General features: G+C 40.6%; 1 protein-coding gene across 1 annotated transcript; it reads right to left on the bottom strand.

Moving 5' to 3' along the window:
* Nucleotides 1-2,005: 2,005 nt before the first annotated feature.
* On the bottom strand, nt 2,006-17,314 carry spag8 (sperm associated antigen 8). Its single transcript, XM_088356035.1, has 6 exons — nt 17,147-17,314; nt 13,326-13,458; nt 10,245-10,290; nt 9,038-9,152; nt 7,234-7,296; nt 2,006-2,153 (listed from the first exon to the last, which is right to left on the bottom strand). The coding sequence occupies exons 1-6, from the start codon at nt 17,195-17,197 to the stop codon at nt 2,049-2,051; spliced, it is 513 nt and encodes a 170-aa protein (XP_088212161.1). The 5' UTR covers nt 17,198-17,314; the 3' UTR covers nt 2,006-2,048.
* Nucleotides 17,315-21,408: the final 4,094 nt, after the last annotated feature.

Raw genomic sequence — 21,408 nt, 5'->3', positions numbered from 1 at the left:
AGCTGCTCTTTAAATCGCTTTCTTGCACTGAAGAAAGCCCTCAAATCTATTTGTACTTTTTCATAATGACAATAAAGACCATTTGTTTGACAGAAATTCAGTGTTCTGTGATTTCATTTGTAGATTTATACTTATGTTATTAGAAATAGTATACTGTGTTTCTTTTTTGAGACTTTATCATGCGTTTCATCCTGGACTTTAATGTCTAATCTCCTTGGAAATGACGTATAATAAAGACTATTAAATTTTATTTTGATTGTAGTAGTTTTATAACTTGAGCATGATGGGCAATGTTTTTTATTTAGCACCCCCAATGGTAAAAAAAAAACCTTCAATCATTAAAAACCGACCAATAAGCAAAAATACATTAATATACATACATACAAGTATCACGTACATGTGCATTCTATTTAAATACTCTTAGATGGAGTATTTATTTTATACAAGCATAATGGCCCAGCGTTGCCGAGCATTCTACTTGAGCGAGGTTGTTGAGGCGGTTGTTTTTTAAAAGAAGCAGCAGGGGGTCACTAAGGAGCACCAAAGAGCTGCATGGAGATCCAGAGGTGCTTGGGGGTGCCTTGACATGAAACCTAGATAAAGACACGCCCAGAGGCCTAATGTACAACTGCGTATATTTTCACGAAAATCTGTTTCGCTGTCTTGGAGCCTATAAATCACACACACAGACACACACACACACACACCCACAAATCTGGATTTTTAAATAGATTAAATGAGGCTGACCTTGGGGGTGTCATGATTACTAATTACAATCACCTGGGCCCGCTCGTTTGGCGCCAGCTGCTGCTGGTTACCTGATTGGTTCCCCGTCCTACTTAAGCTCAGTCCTTTCACTCACCTGTTGTCAGTCCGTCAGCGAACCTCTGTTTTCAGAAGGCAAGCATTTTTTACTCTGACGCCCGTCGGTCCCGTTTTGTCACCTGTTTTCCACTCGTCCATTCCTGATATCCCCGTTTGTCTCCTGATACGACCCGTTTCTTGACCCCGACCACGTTTTGATCTCCCGTCCCGGCTATCGACCCGTTTTTTGACCTCGACCACATTCTGAAGTCCCGTCCCGGCTAACGACCTGTTTTTCCGTCTAACTACGCTATGATCTGCCGCTCCGGAAGATCCACTTCCGCATTCGGAACACGCTCCGATCCTTTGAGCGGCTTGCTTCCCGCGTCCAGCGAGCACCGGATCATTGGTGCTGCCTTTCCACTATATTTCAACAAACTTGTGAGTAACATTACGCATCTTGGTCCTACTTCTGTTGTGGTCATGACAGGGGGAGGTGACATAATTGTGCACCATCTTACTGCTACACTATAATTTCCCCCCAAAACCAAAATTCTTGTTAAATCCTGGACAAAAATATGAGAACAAAATGTCACTTTAGGTTTCCGTAGTTATTCTTCTTCCCTTCCCTCGTTGCATTTGTTTTCGGTTGCAGTACACCATGCAGTGACAGCTAGTGGTCAAATATGACACACTGTCCCTTTAAACGACTTCAATGACAACTACATTGTCAGGGTTGGGTAGGGTTACTTTAACTGGACTACTTTCAATTACCTTTGGATACTCCAATACCAAATATGCTAATAAAAGACAAAAAAAACTAATTATGAATAAAATTACTAATTTTTGTGCAGGCTTGGGGAGTAACGGAATACATGGAACAGCAAAAATGATGTTGGCAAGCTGTTTGGATTTATTTTCATTTTTTTTCTGTTGCATTTTATGTTAGTTTTACCGGAGATCAAAGCCAGGAGAGAAAGCTTACCACGTGTTGTGAGTCATAATTTTATTCATATTTAGTTTCTTTTGTCTTTTATTAGCATATTTGGTATTGGAGTAATCCAAAAGTAATTAAAAGTAATCCAGTTAAAGTAACCCTACCCAACCCTGTACATTGTACATTGTTGTTTTTGCAGCATAAAGAAAAGGTGAGTTTTTTTACGTACTTGCATGTGGTTGAGAAAACTAGCGAATACACGAGTAGAAGAAATCTCAATTTATTGAAGATGAATATGTTTGGACAATTATTGCATGAAGGCTTCCTCGTCATCCCGCAGTTCATCAATGGGTGTAGAAAACTTGGCGGATTTACGAAATGGTGTGTTCGGGCACTCCACCGGGCTGATTCCCTGTCAGACAAAACCAAAATATGTTAAAATGCTAAACCAGACCACAGGTGTCAAACAGTGTCAAACAGGCAGCCCGCGGGCCGGATCAGGCCCGCTAATGGGTTGAATCCGGCCCGCGAGACAACACTCAGAGAAGCGCAAGAGAAAAGCAAGCTGCAGGTTGAAATATGTCAACTTGATGTTGCCAAAGCCAGGTGCCTCGAACAAAGACACTGTAGTTGTATTTCTTTCTTTCTTTCTCTCTCTCTCTCTCTCTCTCTCTCTCCATCTCTGTCTCTTTCACTCTCTATGTCTCTCTTTTTCTCTTGTTTTGTTGCTCTTTGTTTCTTTCTCTCTGTCTTTTTAACTTCTTTTGCTCTAACTTCCTTATTTCCTTTTCTCTTTCTCTCATCCTACCCTTTGCGCTTTCTTTTCTCTTTTCTCTCCCTCTGTCTTTCTATTTCTCTTTGGATTTCTTTCTTCCACCTCCTTTCTTTTCCTCCTCTCTCATGACTTTTTATCTCTCACGCTCTCTCTTTTTCTTTCTTTGTCCCGCCCTCTCTCCTTTTCCCTCCCTCTTTCTCTTATTTCTTTATCTCTCTTTTTCTTTCTCTTTAATCTACTAGTCCGGCCTCCAACAGAATGTTATATCGTGTGGCCCTCGAGTTAAAATGAGTTTGACACCCCTGAGATAGACGGTGGGCAATGGTAAAGGAAATGTTCCATCAGTGAGAAAATGATGCTGTTTTTTATATTAGACACCTGTAAAGAATATTGCACAAGATGCGAGTTCGTTATTTTGACTATTATGCACTCTTTATATCATTGTTTTGGCCAATCGTTATGATGTTCTTTGATTTCCACACCTTTATGAGCGTATCTGCTTTTGGTAACCTAGGAAATGTCATCGAAAGAAAGGGCTCAGGGGAGGGGTTTTGGTATCGATCCAATCAGAGTAAATACAGGGTAGTATTGATTGATGCCGGTTCGTCTTGCTTGGAATTGTCATGATCATTGAACCATTCCTCCTTGAGTTTATCAAGAGTTTCTACAAACACGGCACAAAAAAGTTACTCAAAAGCTTTTTTTAATTAAATAAGTGCATTGCAAACTTTATAACACCTTTGTCGAACAGGCGGCCCGCGGCCCGGATCAGGCCCGCCAAGGGTTTTAATGCGGCCTGCAAGACAACACTGAGCGAAGCGCAAGAAAAATATGAGCTCCAGTTTGAGAAATGTCCACTCGATGTCACACAAGCCAGGCGAAACTCGCAAAGCAACTGCAGTAGTATTTATTTCTATCTTTCTCTTTTTCTTTTTGTCCCTCTTTTCTTTGATTTTTCTCTCTTTTCTTCTCTTTCTCTGACTCTTTTTTTCTCTCTTTTTCACTCTTTCCTTCTTTTTATTACTTTCTCACTCCCTTACTTTCTGTCTTTTTTATGGTTACTTTTTATTTGTTTCTCTCCTTGCATGTTTTCTTCTCTCATTTCTTAATCTTTTCACTTTCTTTTTCTCTTTATTTTTTCATCTCTATCTCTCTTTTCTCCCTTTCTCTCTATTGTGCTTTCTCTCTCAATTTGATCTCACGCTTCTCCCTTTTTCTGTCTCTTTCTATTTTAATTTGTCTCCCTTGTTCCCTCTTTATCTCTCTCTCTCTTTCCTTCTCTCTCTTTCTCCTAAACTTACTCTCTAGTTTGTAGCCTCCAGCTAAAATGAATTTGATACCCCTGTTATAGAAGTATAGAAAAATAGAAATATTTGTAATCGAACTGTTTGGGGAAAAAAAGCAGAGAGGCAAATAAAAAAAGCAGCAATGTAACCAAAATAGAAGTACGGTATAACAAAGTCAACAATACCACTAAAGTTTCTTCCATTGCACAATATTTGAAAGTAAAGTCAGTATTACAAAAAAAGTATCACTTGTCTCTCATTGACTCTGTTGCCATAGTGACAATGGATTTACAAATTTTTGTTCAGGAACATTATTATGTTTACATTTTTGGTTGCAGATCATTGCTCTGAGCAGGGTGAGCTTTTTCATCTGTTTATTCAAATTTGTGGTGTTGCAACAGTAGCAGACCACTTTAGCACACAAATTATACCTGACATTGTCCTTTTCTGAAGCTGATGGAAAAAAACGTCCACATTGCCCTGTGCTTCCTGTTTGTCGCTTCTGAAAGGAAGGTCGGCACATGGATTTCGTCCTCTCTTCTGCCTGGCAGGCAGGTACCAGCATAAGGCCAGATCGGGAGAGGTACTAAAAGTGTGGCTGTCAGTCACACAATCGGGCATACAATTTGAGAGTGGCTGAGGGCAGTGGATGAGAGAGAGAAGGGCTGCCCAAGGAAATTGGTGAAGGACTGAAGTATCTATCACAGGACAATAGTATCGATCGGATCCAAGTACTTGGTTAGTTTGGAAAATATTGATACTTAAATTGATCCGCCCATCCCTAGCTTTTAGAAAAGGTTAGAATTTTTCCCCTAGTCTTCTCTAGTTCTCCTTGCAAGTTCAAAATCCATTTTCTTCTCTTCTTATTTTGAATGTCTTGTTTATAAACTTTATACACTACTGCTTCACACATTCGACTACTGCTTTTCTTCCCTTAAAAATGATGACCAATTTAAAAACAAAAATCCACCACTGTGAGGCCCCTTCTCAAGGTTTCTTTTTTCCTCAAGCTGAGGTTTTGAGTTTTTCCTTGCCTGCATTTTGGTTTAAGATCAGGCCATGGTGTAATTGTAATCCTGTGCAGTCCTTTGAGACATTTTTGTGATTAAGGGCTATATAAATAAATGCGACTTGACTTGACACTGTTTCAAATTTTATATAGGAAGACAAAAAGATAACAAATACAAATCTTGCTTTGTTTATTTTGAAGTGGGACTATCACATTTAGTTGGGTGTAACGCACATTCAAGTCATGTTTATTTGTATAGCTCTTAATCACAAAGAGTCTCAAAGGGCTGTACAGATCAAACTACAAACTATTACGACACCATCCCCTGATCTAAAACCATGAGGGAAAGGAAAAACTCAAAGACCTCAACATGAGGAAAATGAAGAAACCTTGAGAAGGTACTGCACATGAGGTAATCCCCCTTCCAGGATGACCAGGCTGCAATGGATGTTACAATAACAACTAATAAACAATATTGATATATATATTCGATCGCAGTTTTTTTTTGCTGGATATGCGATCATCCAGACATCAAGCGCTCGGTGCTACGACCACTCGGGAGTGTTTATTAGCCACGGACTGCTATGTCAACAAGACCCAGCGGCCTACAAAGCAGCGAAGCAGAGTGGCAAGACAGCGGCGTGACCGCCGGACGAGGAAGCGGGGTTGTCGGGCCGGGCTAACAGCTAGGCTAAAGGCTAAACCCTGCAAAACGCCTCTCCCATCCATTTTCCTCTCCAACGTTCGCTCTCTGGACAATAAACTGGACCATTTAACAACTGGAAGTGGCATCGAACCGCGAGATGACGAACTGTTGCGCTAAAATTCTGACGAAGACATGGTTAATCTTATCTATCCCGGCTGATGTTCAAAGAAACTGTGCGGGTCAGATGTATCGACATTTTGTTCTGTATACACGTGTACACGAATGACAATAAAGTAAATCTGAATCTGATATTGTCAACATGAAATATAGGTCATTCATAAGCTATAGAATAGAAGTGTGTTTTAAGCCTAGATTTAAACAGTTCCTCTGAGGTTGCAGATCAAACTTCAGAGGGCAGAGCATTCCACAACACCGGGCCCCAAATGGAGAACGCTCTCGAACCTTCGGATCTCTTCTTGGCTCTTGGGATCACTAGTAGACCAGCGTTTTCAGAGCGAAGGCTCCGTACAGGAACATATACGCATACTTTTGGTCCTCGTTATACACAAGATTTTATGCTTTTATGTTATCATATTTGTGCAATGAATGACCAGTCTAAAAATATATTGCTGACCACAGAAATCGAACCCAGGTCGCAGCAGTGAGGGCGCAGAATTTAACTTATGCAACACGAGTGATATGGATGATAAACAAAAAGGCATTAGATTTGATCTCATTATCACAGTATTTATAGTCACAGTACCAGAGATAAATGCTAGAGAATAGAAAAAGTGGAGCTAGGAGATGTAAATCGACATAGAAATCACGACAAGAGAAATAGTCAAACAAAATTTTATGCAGATTGTTATTCAAAAATTAGGGGTGTGCGTTATACACGAGTATGTGTTAGACACGAATAAATACAGTATATCTACAGTACATCTACGTACATCTTTGTCCGTGAATAAACCGCAATTGCATTAGGGTTATTCTTTGGTAAAAGTTTGCCACTTCCAGTTTTAACCAAGCGCATGTTGTTGTTGTTTTTTTTTTTATATAAATTCTGGAGATGGATTGTATTTAACAGACCACAGACCAGAAACGGACACAGGACCCAATAGCGCTCGTTTTCTCAGTTTATATTAATAAAGAGGGAGAGCAGGGCTTGCTTCCACGATCCGATGGGTGATGGACAAGAGGAGCGGGCGATGTGGAAGTGGCACTTCAGTGTCTAGCGAGGAGGATCGGAGACAGGCGGGAATTACAAGTCACTGGCCGGGACTGGAGAGCAAAGGCGGTGTCAAGTTCGGAAATGAGGTCCACAACAGGAGGCAGGAAGGTAACGGGGCAAAACAGATCGGGAAACAGGCAGGCAGAACGGAGCAAAGTCAGCTCCGGAAACAGGTTTGGCAACGAAGATCAGGTAGAGAAAAGCACGGCAGGAACAGAGTTGGACGTAAAGGCTTACTGAGCTGGTGGCAACAGTTCGCATAACGATCTGACGGCTTCCTCTTGGAAGCCGGGGGTTTAAAAAGAGTGCATCATCCAATCAGCTGTCCAGGCTGTTGGCACCAATTAAGCAGTCGCAGGTGCTCTGAATTGGTAATCATGACATTAACGCAGAAAAATAGAGCGCACAATCTCAATTCTTTCTCATTCTGACCTTTGTACACAAACACATCTTTTACGTCTCTAAATGTAGTTTTGTATGTTGAAAAAATAAAACATTTTTGATGAAACACAAGAACAATAAACACTTATGCAATTGTGACCCACCTGTACTCGCTGGTAATTTTCACTCCAATAGCTGATGGCCTGCTCAGTTTTATAATCATGAATCTAGAAGTAGAAGCAACAAAAATGTATATTTTAACTCGTTCAAGTTTTAATCTTCAACTGCAGTTCTGCTTTAGGCACAGTCATGAATAAAAAGTAACAAACTCTGCAATGCACTCTTAATGCACACAAAAAGATTGCATAAGGTTTTGCTCCATTAAGTGCAATTTTTGTGCATATTTTTAGAACGGGTCCGCGGGCACGTGATTGTGTCGCCGCGGGCGTCAGTGTGCCCGCGGGCACGAGGTTGACAACCCCTGGTTAAAAGCAAGGAGCTCTTAAGTTGGTTCTAAAAATATAGTGTCATTTACTGAATTGACAGTGTGTAATAGTTCACCACTACAGAGAGTTGTATCATAGAATGGGACCAAAATGCATTGAAAAAGGCGCTCTAGGGAAGCCCATAACATACCACTTTGCAAATCTATTTATAACATACCTGTCAACTTACCGGTAATCAATTATTGCTCAAACATTGCTCGAATACGGAAATATACCGTAAATCCTTGTACACATACATGTGTCACGGTTGCCCATTGCCCTCACTTGGCCCCGCCCGTTTGGCACCAGCTGCGGCTCGTTTCCTGATTGGCTTCCCTCCTGTTTAAGCTCAGTGCTCTCACTCACCCTTTGTCAGTCCGTCAATGAAGCTCTGCACCCGCAAGACGTGTGTTTTGACTCTGTCCCGTATCCTGCTTGTGTATCCTGTCCGGTATCAATCCCGTCTATCTCGTCTTGTTTGATATCTGACTCCAGTCCTCAGTGTCTGGCATCGATCCTGTCTGTCTCGTCCTGTCTGATATCTGACTCCAGTATCGGGTATCGATCCCGTCTATCTCGTCCTGTTTGATATCTGACTCCAGTCTCCAGTGCCTGGTATCGATCCCGTCTGTGATATCTTGCTACAGTCTCCAGTATCGGGTATCGTGCCCGTCTATCTCAGCCTGTTTGATATCTGACTCCAGTCTCCAGTGTCTGGTATCGATCCCGTCTGTCTCGTCCTGTGTGATATCTTGCTACAGTCTCAAGTATCTGGTATCGATCCTGTCTGTCCCGTCCTGTCCGGTATCAATCCCGTCTGTCCGGTTACTGCTCGTGTATCTGGTATCGATCCTGTCTGTCCCGTCCTGTCTGATATCGACCCCGGTATCTGTTCGTGTATCTGGTAGTGATCTCGTCGGCCTCTGGCTTACTGTTTTTCCACGCCAGACTCCTGTCTTACTTTTTCCGCCCAGCGATCCCCAAATCACGGATTGTGTTCACGCGCAGGACTGCCCCATTCCCGTAAAATAAAGCTTGTGTGAAAACGTTACGCATCTGGGTCCTCCTGTTCTGGTTCTGACATACAAGTATACATTTTCCCTGTGTTTTATACATTTTTTAATTTTATACTTTCAATTTACGTACGCCGTTTAATAAGTTTTGTCGGAAAACATTTCATTTGAATACGATGTGACGTTTAAATTAAGCAACACTTATATACTGAGAGTGGGAACAGAACAAAGATGCTTAAAGGATTGTTTGTGTGGTTTATTGGGTAAATAATGAAATCTTGTTCACTCAAATTCTTCTGTTTTAGTCTACACAATTTGTGAGTAAATAGGTGCTGCGTTGTGTTGGTTTATTAATGCTTAATAAGTGCAATTACAATAATTAATAAGTGAAGTACATAGCTGAGGTTGACAGGGATGTTATGAATAAAACGCATTATGTAACACTCACAAAAGAAAACAAAAATACATACCCGGTCCACTTTAATCCTTTGGGGTACAAATCCCTCAACCCGAAAATCCCTCTGAGTGACAGAGGAGAAGTCGGCTGGGGGGAGCGGCGGGTTCCGTTCTGCCTGGACCTTGTCCCTGCAAAAATAAACTAAATGTAAATGGATTTATATAGTGCTTTTCAAGTCAATGAAAACCTCCCAAAGCACTTTACAATGTGCTTCACACTTTTGCCTTTTACACACTAGCTAACCGATAGCAGCGTCAGCCATGCAAGGCAACTACCTTCTATTGGGGGCATTAGTGATTCAGTGTCTTACCCAAGGACACTTTGATATATAACGCAGAGGAGCCGGGACTCGAACCTGCGACCTCTTGATCCCAAGACAAGCGCTCTACCTCCTGAGCCAATGTCATTTGCCTGTAATCAGTCCTCTGGGATTAAAGGAAACTTCAGTGACCTGACATTGATGCCAATGATACGGAAAATAACTAGTTTTTTTGATAAATACTTCTACTACTGTTCAATTTGTGTCACGGTTGCCATGGCGCACAATTGGTCCCCGCCCGTTGACGCCAGCTGAAACTTGTTGACAGATTGGCTTCCTGTCAGTATTCAAACGCTGTCCTGACAGTCGCCTTTTGTCGGTCCCTCTGCGAATCTCCGTTTTTCCTGTGTTTGGCTCTTGTTTTTCTCCCGCCACGATCTGTTTGATTTCTCCTCGTTTTCGTTCCTGACTTCGTCATCGCTAGCCACGGAGTTCTCACTTCCGAGGCTGAGCAACCTACTCCCCGCGACCAACGATCTCCGGATCGAGTGTGCGCTCCTTTCTCCTTTCCCCAATAAAACTGCGAGTAACGTTGCGCGAGTGGGTCCGGTTTCCTGTTCTGGTCCTGACAACTTGGATGCAATGTTGAGAGTTAGGGTATGGGTAACACTCCTTCTTTTTATGTCAATGCAATCAATTCTCATATTTTGAAATTCTCGCAGGTACTTAAACGGTGAGCATCGCTGTTGCACTACACAATCAGATATATTTAATGGCCAAATAAAACACACTCCCCTTAAAATTCAAGGAACGTCAAATTGAATGCATCCTTTTTTTAACCGTGGATTCATCGTTTAGTGTTTTTTTTTAAATATTTTTACCTAGTTTGATTTCTTATTTGAAATAAAACTTCTGTATTGACATTGCAGCAGGTACGACACAGTATTGCAGTAATCCTTACCTCAATATTTGGGAAATTCTTCTTTCCAAAAGCTCAGACCTGATGCCTAAAAAAATGGAAACGCATCGATGATAAAATGAGGTTTAATGGTTGCTACAGTTAACACTTTAAGTATGTGATCATTGGTGTAGAAATCGTCTTTAAAGGTATTCCTATATTCTTAAACATGTAGAATGTGGGGAAATACTACATGGTATTTGCACTAATATACTGGACTGTCTCAGAAAATTAGAATATTGTGATAAAGTTCTTTATTTTCTGTAATGCAATTAAAAAAACAAAAATGTCATACATTCTGGATTCATTACACATCAACTGAACTATTTCAAGCCTTTTATTATTTGAATATTGCTGATTTTGGCTTACAGCTGAAAAAAACTCAAAAATCCTATCTCAAAATATTAGAATACTTCCTCAGATCAAGTAAAAAAATAATTTTATAACAGCAAAACTAAATCAAACATTTGAAAATGTCCATTGATGCACTCAGTACTTGGTTGGGAATCCTTTTGCACGGATTACTGCATCAATCCGGCGTGGCATGGAGGCAATCAGCTTGTGGCATTGCTGAGGTGTTATTGATGCCCAGGATGCTTCGATAGCGGCCTTCGGCTCATTTGCATTTGTAGGTCTGGTGTCTTTCATCTTCTTCTTAACTATACCCCACAAATTCTCGATGGGGTTCAGGTCAGGGGAATTAGCAGGCCAATCAAGGACAGTGATGCCATGGTCAGTGCACCAGTTACTGGTGGTTTTGGCACTGTGGGCAGGTGCCAGATCATGCTGGAAAATGAAATCCTCATCTCCATAGAGCTTTTCAGCAGATGGAAGCATGTAGTGCTCTAAAATCTCTTGGTACACAGTTGCATTTACTCTGGACTTGATGAAACACAGTGGACCAACACCAGCAGCTGACATGGCTCCCCAAACCATTGCTGACTGTGGGAACTTCACACTGGATTTCAGGCAACTTGGATTTTGCTCCTCTCCAGCCTTTCTCCAGACTCTGGCGCCTTGACTTCCAAATGAAATGCAAAACTTGCTTTCGTCTGAAAAGAGGACTTTGGACCACTCTGCAACTGTCAGTCAGACGCTTCTTCCGTTGTCTTGAGTTCAGAAGTGGCTTGACCATGGGAATACGGCTATTGTAGCCCATTTCCCGGACACGTTTGTGAACTGTGGCTTTTGATACCTGGACTCCAGCTTCAGCCCACTGTCTTTGAAGCTCCCCCAAATTCTGGAAGCGGCTCTTCTTCACAATTTTGTTAAGGCTGCGGTCATCTCTCTTGGTTGTGCAGCGTTTCCGGCCACATTTTTCCCTTCCAACAGACTTTTTGTGGATATGCTTTGAAACTGCAATCTGTAAAAAGCCTGCTCTTTGAGAAATTTATTTTTGTGTCTTACCCTCCTGATGGAGGGTATCAATGATGGTCCTCTGGACAGCAGTCAGATCAGCAGTCTTCCCCATACTTGTGATTTAGTTTACTGAACCAAGCTGAGTGTTTTTAAGGCTCAGAAAACCCTCGCAAGGTGTTTCGGGTTAATTAGATGATTCAGGTGATTAGTTGAATAGCCTACTTGTATACTTTTTCATGATATTCTAATATTTTGAGATAGGATTTTTGAGTTTTCTTAAGCTGTAAGCCAAATTCAGCAATATTCAAATAATAAAAGGCTTGAAATAGTTCAGTTGATGTGTAATGAATCCATAATGTATGACATTTTTGTTTTTTTAATTGCATTACAGAAAATAAAGAACTTTATCACAATATTCTAATTTTCTAAAACAGTCCAGTATATATATATATATATATATATATATATATATATATATATATATATATATATATATATATATGTATGTCAAAAGAGGTTATGAGTGTTTTAAGCGAGGTCTTGGTAGCTTTTGTGGAGAATCGCTAGTCACTGTGTCGTGAATGGATGTAGTAATGGCACAAGAGGCAATGAAAACACACGGAATAGCTTACGTGGGCTAACTGGGACCGACCAACGAAAGGCGGCTGCAACCTCGCGAAAAAGCGAGGTCGTTCGACTAAAAAATTTGCAGTGAGCAGCCACGCTAACCGGGATCCAGGAACTAAAAGCAAAGCTGACCAAGAATAAACCAAGCGACATGCAAAAAAACTGTCTTAATGCTAGGCTAGCTGGCCAAACAACACGCGATGGGCAGCCATACAGCATAAATTTGGATGTATTTTTTGTTTATTGTTAAGCTATTTGAAAAACATTTGGATTTTTTTATTGTTTCATATTATATAAACTCTGTTGTTTTGTGCACTATTTTTCTATCTGTAAGAGGAGGAAATTAAATCTGTGTTTTAAATAAGATTCATGAATTAATTGAGACAAATCATCGATTTATTCATCGATTATGAATATAAACGCTGTGTGTTCCGGAGCTGGCCTTTCATGTCGAGTTAATGGGATAAACCATTTTGAAAATGTTGTGCTTCTTCAATGACGTCACAGCATTAGAGCAGTGTTTCTCAACTGGTGGGTCGTGACCAAAAAGTGGTTTGCGGACTCCTCAAACGTAGATGGCAATAATGCCCTGTTTGATGTTTTCTACCTCGTGTAGTCAATTGAGAGGGACCACATCTCATTTAATATTGATGTTGTTGGTTTTATTTCCTTGTTTTGCCAACAACAATGGGACCCAAGAAAGTTAGTGAGAAGGGGAAGGAAAAGTGGAAAACAGGCACAAGAAGGAAACAATTGCCAAATGCACGAATGTCTGCTGGTAAGTACAATATATGGTTTATGATTTTAGCTTTTTACCAGTGTATTAATCTTATTAATCTTTTAGAACTGGACTTTTTTTCTTGATTTGGGATGCAGCCTGTAGTTAGGGTTAAATGGTGGGTCCTCAAGTCAGTCCAGTTTAGAACAAGTGCTCTACCAGGAACAAACCAGATTAGTATACTAATTTTTTTGAGTCCCACGAGGTGTGGAATATTTTGCTACATATTTGAAAACACTGCACATTCAGATTTTTTGTTTTGGTTTGGGAATACCTTTAAAGTGAATGGCCTGTCCAAAAAGAAGGGGAAAAAAGCATACCCGTCAGTCTCACCCCTGGAGTTTTTGGAGGGGCAAATGCCGATTTCAGGGTGGTAATATTCTCCATCTTGGCATTCGTATTCATTGTGATGATTCCCTTGTGTCCGTGCTTCAGCATTAGCGCCCTGTTTTTCTTGGAATTGCATGATTAAGAAAAGTGGGAGAGAAAAACCGATTACTTTTGTGTGCTAAAACACTGGCAGTGTTTTCTAGTGATGTATCATTCGCAAACTTATCGGCTTAATAAACGCCATTTCCCTTCGAGACTCTTTTCTTCTCTTGTGATTGGTAAACTTTTTTCAAGGATTTTGTGTTGTTGACTTAAATTTGTTGATTTAATTAAAGGTTAATATGGTTTGGTATTTTTTTTTTTTTGTAGATCTGTAGATATTTTAATAGATCAGCGAGGGCTAACCTGAACCGTGCTATCAGACTAGCAAAGCGATCGCACAGTCAAAAAATCCAGGACCGTTTCCTCACCACAACCAACACCAGGGATATGTGGAAAGGCATTCAGGCCATCACCAGATACAAGCCAACCACCGCCCCAGTGCAGGACACTAGCATGGACTTTCTGAATGACTTCAACAACTTCTTGACGTGAGGAAGACCCTGAGAAGGGTCAACACACGGAAGGCTCCAGGCCCGGACAACATTCCAGGGCGGGTCCTTAGGGAGTGCGCCGATCAGCTGGCTTGTGTACTAACAGACATTTTCAACACCTCGCTAGACCAAGCCACGGTACCATCATGCTTCAAGATTGCTAACATCATCCCAGTGCCAAAGAAACCCCAGCTCTTATCATTCAACGATTACCGGCCCGTTGCATTGACTCCCATCATAATGAAGTGCTTTGAGAGACTGGTTAAAGAGCACATCACCTCCAGTCTCCCCTCCTCACTCGACCCCTTTCAGTTCGCCTACCGGACAAACCGATCCACCGGGGATGCCATCTACTCGGCGCTTCACCTGAGCCTGACACACCTAGAGGAGAAGAACGCCCATGTGCGGATGCTGTTCCTGGACTTCAGTTCAGCATTCAACACCATCATCCCACAACACCTGGTAGACAAAATGAGACTCCTGGGTTTCAACACCCCCCTGCGGAATTGGCTGCTGGACTTCCTCACTGACAGACCCCAGTCAGTGCGGATTGGTCAGAACATCTCCGATGTCATCAACCTCAGCACGGGCTCCCCCCAAGGCTGTGTCCTGAGCCCCTTGCTGTTCACCCTGATGACACACGACTGCGTCCCTAGGTCCGCCACAAACCACATCGTGAAGTTTGCGGACGACACAACAGTGGTGGGCCTCATCAAGGACGACAACGACCTGGCCTACAGAGAGAAGGTGGATCAGTTGGTGGGCTGGTGCAGGGACAACAGCCTGGTCCTGAATGTTGACAAAACTAAAGAGATCATTGTCGACTTCAGAAAGAAACAGCCCAACCATGCCCAACTTTTCATCAACAACAAGGCTGTGGAGGTTGTCAGCAGCATCAAGTTCCTAGGGGTGCACATCACAAACAAACTCACCTGGTCCGTGAACACTGCATCACTGGTTAAGAGGGCACAGCAGCGCCTGTACTTCCTGCGGAGGATGAGGAGAGCCCACCTGCCCCCACCCTCCCTCATCACATTCTACAGGGGCACCATAGAGAGTATCCTGACCAGCTGTATCTCTGTGTGGTGTGGAGGCTGCAGCGCTACCGACTGGGGTAGTGTGAGGAGGGTGACGAGGACAGCAGAGAAAATCATCGGGACTTCTCTTCCCTCCATTCAGGACATTGGCCAGAAGCGCTGCCTATCCCAAGCTAAGAACATTATCAGGGACCCCTCTCACCCGCATCATGGACTGTTCACTCTGCTAGCCTCTAAGAAGAGGTACTGCAGTGTGTGGTGCAGGACCACCAGGTTCCACAATAGTCTTGTCCCCCTGGCCATTAGACTGTTAAATGGTCACTCAAACACATAGTAAATCTAAACTGCTGCTAATCTGTACATCTGTGGGTTTTGTTTGACTTTTGCACTACTGGCAGTTCTTTATAGCTAGCCACTCCTGCACATCTGTTTCTCTGCACTATTGTACTTACAGCGTTATTGTTACAGTGTTATTGTTCTGTTTACCTGACTTGTTTACCTGACTGCCCATTTTGCACATCTGGTTAGCTACTCCTCTTGCACTATTTGCGCTACTGTAAAATACTATACATAGCCATAATTATTTAGTATATTATTAGCACTCAATACTACAACACAATACAACATTTTATTTATATCTGTTCATTCAAGGAAACTGTGTGGGTCAGATGTATCGACATTTCGTTCTGTATACACGTGTACTAGAATGACAATAAAGTAGATCTGAATCTGAATCTGAATCTGAATCTGAATATAGTCATGTGTGTTTTTTGAACATGTTTTACTATTAGATTATTTTAGTGTAAATGTTGCCGTGCTGCCCTAATTTAGTCGTATCTCATAGTTCATTCATTTTTTGCATAATGTTACACTGTTAATGGTAATATACAGTTTAAAAAGACACACAAAAATATGTCTTTTTTTCCCTTTTTTGCTTTTTTTCCTTTTGATTGCTTTTTTAATTTTTCTTCTCTTTACTCTCTTTTTTCTTTTTTTATTCTTTTTTTCCCTACCTTTTCATTTATTTTCTCTTCTTTTTTCCCTTTGTGTCTCCTTTTCTTACATTTTTTTATTAATTTGTTTCTTTTTTCTTGTTTTTACTTGCTTTTTTTCTGCAGCTTTTTTTACTTATTTTCTCTTCTATTTTTCCTTTTGTGTTCTTGTTTGTTTTTTCCCTAGCTTTTTATTTATTTTGTCTTACTTTTTTTCTTTTTTCTCCCCTTTTACTTTTCTCCTTTATTTTTCTTATTTTGGTCCCTTTCTACCAGATTTCTACTTATTTTCTCTTCCTTTTTTCTTTTTTCCCTCTCTTTCAACTTGTTTTCTTATATTCTTTTTTGCTTTTCTTGATTTTTTTCCAGAGCTTTCTACTTATTTCTCTTCTTTTTTTACTTTCGGATTTTGTGTTCTCTTTTGTTTTTCCCTTGGTTTTTCTTTATTTATTCTTGCTTTTTTTCAATTGTTTTCTCCCTTTTATTTTTCTCCTTTGTTTTTTCTCATTTTTCTCCTTTTCTCTCAGATTTTTACTTGTTTTCTCTTCTTTTTTCTTGTTATATATTCCTTTTTGTTTCTTGTTGCCGTTTCTTTCTTCTTTTTTTAGTCCTTTTCTTTTTTCAGTTCCTTTTTTTCTTTTTTCTTTTTCCTTTTTCTTTAGTTTCTTCCCTTTTCTTTTTCCTTTTCCTCTTATCCCTTTTTTCCTTTTGTTTCCTTTTTCTAGCTTTTTACCTATCTCCTTTTTCTTTTTTTTCTTATTTCCTCCATTTCTTTTTTCTTCCTTTGTTTTCTTTTTTGTCTTTTTTGTTTTATATTCCTCCTTTTTAAAGTAATTTTAGGAATAATGTTCCTTAATAGTTGTTGGTATAGAAATTTAAGCGACAAAAAAATCTGAAGAGCCGTTCGGGAGCCAAAAGAACAGAGCTCTTTTTGGTGAGCCGAGCCGGAAGAGCTAGTTCTCTAATGAGAGCTGGAGTTCCCTTGACTAACACAAGTGATTCAATCTTTTACTTTAACCCGTACTTGACGCGTTGTAGTGACCGTAAACATTTTCATCGAGTAACATAAAATACGTTACCCACTATTTGTCAAATCTCATCTTGACGACGTCAGCTTTTTTGATCAAGTCGTAACAGGAAGCTCAATTTATTATTTCCTCCGATATTGTAACATAAGACACAGACTCACCATTTCGGGGCCGTCATTACGTTGATTTATAGAAAAATGTTCTTCCGCCATTTCAACAAATATATTTTTTACAATAAAAAGTTCGGTGTATGTGAACTGTTCCTCAACAAGTTAAGCTAAAAATCGCTTGATGGCAGGAAGTGTCTCCACGGTAACCGAAACACAAAACGCTGTGAAGAAGGCTCAGTGATGTCATTTGAATTGATAACCTTCTGTTATTAAACAACATCTCTTTCATCGCCTTTAATTGCCAAGGTAAACGTCTTATATCATCAATAAAGCTTTTCCATCAAAAATGGTGGATTTTCCCTTACAAAACACAAAATAACCTTACACCATATTTGTTTTTCAAACGTGTTTATTTGTGTAGTTTAACATGTTATATTGTACATGTGTTTCGTTATATCATATATATTGTTAATCAACATTTTGTAGTGAGATGCTGAGTTGCTCGACATGAATGAGGTTTATTATAAAAAGGTTCAAAAATTAAGTAGCTTGGACGTTCACTGAGGACCCCCCAAAGCGCTTTACAATGTACTTCACACTTAACCATTCACACACAGACGGCGCTGTCAGCCATGCGAGGTGCCTTCCTGCTTATTGGGGGCACTAGGGGTTCTGTGTCTTGTCCAAGGACACTTTGACATTTAACTCAAAGGAGCTGGGAATCGAACCGACGACCTCTAGAAAAGAAGTTTGAACAAAATCCCTTCTTTGCGGTGAAGGGTGCATCCTCTTCTTGAAATTCCGTCATGTTTCTGCGGAGGAAGATTGCAAGGCTTTAGTGAACGGCTTTTTCCCCTTGAGGTGCAATTAAGGGAAGGAAGAAATTGTGATGCATTCAAGTCACCACCTGTTGGACATGAAATTGCATCTGATCATTGGGTTTCAACTCGGGCACATGTTCTCTAGTTAATCCTGCTGCTACCCTTTTTGAAGCTCAGTGTTTTGTTTGTTTGGTTGTATTAGAAGTCATAAAAATAAACAATTAAATTGAACAATCTCAGGTAATCAAGTGATAAAACCAATACTAGCCACATATGCTGTATCTTAATACCGTCAAATAAACAAATTGTGACATTGTCTAAATCTTCTTCATTTCAGTTGTTGATGCCTAGTGTCAATCAGGATGTCCAAACTGCGGCTTGGGGAGCCATTTGTGGCATGCCAAACAATTTTCAACAGCCCACAGCCAGCATTATTTTTCCAGTAACGGGGTATTCTAACTAATTGTTTTTTTTGCCGTTACTGTTATTGACGGTCAAAAGTAGTGTACTACTTTGAATAAATTTAAAAACTAAATGGAAAAAGAGGAATAGGAGTGAGATAGGTAGAGAGAGGGATTGGATACTAACATTAAATCGTTTTTCTGTTGTTTTTTTGTTGTGAACAAAATATTTCAAGTGCAGTTTCTCATTTCTACTTGACCAGTTGTCTCAAGTTGTGAGAGTTTGATTCATTTATTTTAGTTGGTTGGATCCCTTAACCACTGGGGTAGTAGGGTACCATTTCCTATGGTGTGTCTTGGGCAAGTGTAGCCTGGTGGAGCCCATCCCTCTTCAGGCAAAGTTATGTTTACAACGTGTGTGTGTGTACGTGTGTGTGTTTGTGTGATTACGTATTTATGACCCATCCATACCATTCTAATTCTCATCACATCCCCTCTGTCTTTATTGAATATGATGCAGTACCCTGCTAAATATAACACTCCGGTCTCGTTACAGACCAAATAAAAACCTCAGCGCTCTTAGTTGCACCTCTGCAGCAGAGTTTTTACTGTCAGGCAGCCAATATGTCTGGAACAGTCTGCCAGCTCAGCATGAAAGCCCTGTCAGAAGTCTCCAAACTATCAGACCGTTCTTAGCTAGGTTAAGGGCTACGAATCGGTTTCTGGGTGTTTTCTATGCAAAAAAAAAATCTTAAATTCCGGACTACAGAGCACACCTGAATAAAAGCTGCATGCTCAATTCTAAAAACGAAACTCAATTTTGTATGTGTATGAACTGCACCAGATTTAAAGCCACAGGCTTAAACAGCCATAAAGATTTACTAATTTACGTTCCTTTCTTATATTTTGAGCCTGGCGTAGACCTGGCGCCAGCCTGGGTCATGACAGAAAAAGAAGTTGCACTGTATTAAAAGGAGCCATACAGAATTTGGACCTTTACTACTTGCTGAGGCCATCTTCTAGTTTTGCCCATCATTATGCTCCTTATGTTTAATGTATTTCCAAGACGCGCTCAAATTCATTCTTCTTTTTTCATTAGTTGGTTTGACGTTTGAACTATACTTGAAACAGGCCTTTTCTTACTTTTACCTATTTCATGCTACACTAACAATGAAGTCACTCTCCACTGATAAATTAACAAAAAATTTGCAAGAAAACATGTTCAAAACTTTTCACGTTCAGAAAATTAAAGGCTGAAGACATTAAAATCGGAATTACCATAACAACGTTTTCAACTCACATAGTCTTTTGATTGATTAGTTTAGTTTTTCATTATTTCTCAAAATGATCTTTTTTATTTTGTATTTTTTTAATGTATCTATACAGATATTTGAAAACAGTGGTATTTTTTGATCGGGCCTAGTGTGGCCCAACCTTAACCGAAGCTACAGTGGCCTACAAGTCAAGTTAAGTCATGTTTATTTGTATAGCCCTTAACCACAAAAAGTCACAGAGGGCTGCACGGACTACCCCTGATCTGAAACCTAAATGAGGGCAATGAAAAAAATGAGAAAAATAAAAAAACCTTGAGAAGGGTCCTCACATGAGGTGACCCCCTATCCAGAATGGCCAGGCTGCAATGGATGTTGCAAGGGCATCAACAGACAATATACTGACATCATCAACATGAAATATAGGTAATAACAGAAGGTCCGGTTTTACAATTTCCTGTTCCAAAATCTCGACCGATGCATCAAGTTCTAAATGATGCCATCCACCAGGTCCAAGTGATGGTATGATGGCTCGAAATGCATGCATTCTCAGATAACACTCATTGTGTTAAATACGGTGAGCCTTTTAGTATCTCCTGTGGCATTCCGCAGGTCTCAGTCCTTCCTACTTCTTATATCCAGCATATATAAATGTATACTTCCGTTGGTGATATTATTCACAGGTTTAATATTACCGTAGTTTCCATTGCTATGCAGATGACGTGCGAACTCATAAAGATGGAAACACTGGACTTGGTTTTGACTCAAGATGTGGCAGCCTCAATTGTGACGGTGTTACTGTATATTACGCCTATTTCTGATTATTATTTTGGTACTTTTGAGGCTCTGGTTAAATGTTGTGTTAAAGGGACAGTGTGTAATATTTAGTGCCTCATATTGATGCAAAAAACCCTTCATTCAGTAAAAAAACATTGATTTGAATAATGGGCAAAAATAAATGTACTATCCTGCCAATTTAAATTTTAAAAATATTTATAGGTCTTGAAATTTGTATTTCTTTTACATAGCAGAATCCACTCCTAATAATCGCCTTCATGTTTGTCTGGCATCTAGTTGCTACGTTTTGCTCACTTGGCACTGATTTTCATTCGCATCTTAGACAATGCAGTGCCATTTAGTGGTCAAATATTACACAATGTGGCCTTAAGGAAACCAAGGGTACTAGCAGCCGCAATATCTGCTGTACTGGATCTTTTACTGCGGGCAATTGCGTTGTTTCCTAAACGGTTCTGTTGAGTCACTTATGAATTGCTTTGATGCTGCTTTGGTTAGCTTCCTGGATTCTGTGGTGCCCCAACCGCATCAATTTCGGTCTAAAACACGCACGCCTTGGTTTACTTGTTCACTTAAACAATGCTACAGCAAACTCACAAATGGCACGCCTGTCAAAACCAAAACAAATGGTAGACCGAAACGCGTAACGTTTCACACAAAAGTTTATTGGGATATCGAGGAAACAAGCGCCAGCGATCCGGTGCTCGCTGGACAGGTGGCGCAAGCAGCTCACGGGATCGGAGCGTGATCGGAATACGGAAGTGGATTTGCCGGAGCGAGAGATCAGAGCGTAGTCGGTGGTTCAAAACGGGCCAATAGCCAGAGACAAACGGGAAATCAGGAACAGACAAGTAGGATACGGATGAAGACGGGACCGACGGGAGCCAGAGTCAAAGTGCTGGCCTTGCGTATGCAGAGGTTTGCTAATGGACTGACAAGGAGTGACTGGAGTACTGGGTATAAATAGGAGGGGAATCAATTAGGCAACTAGCAGCAGCGGGCCCAGGTGAGTGCAATGAGTAATC

Source organism: Urocampus carinirostris, chromosome 16 (assembly GCF_059441175.1).
Source record: "Urocampus carinirostris isolate Australia breed hairy pipefish chromosome 16, RoL_Ucar_1.0, whole genome shotgun sequence".
NCBI lineage: Eukaryota > Metazoa > Chordata > Actinopteri > Syngnathiformes > Syngnathidae > Urocampus > Urocampus carinirostris.
The sequence above is the reverse complement of the archived record's forward strand: the minus strand, read 5'-3'. Positions and strand labels throughout refer to the sequence as shown.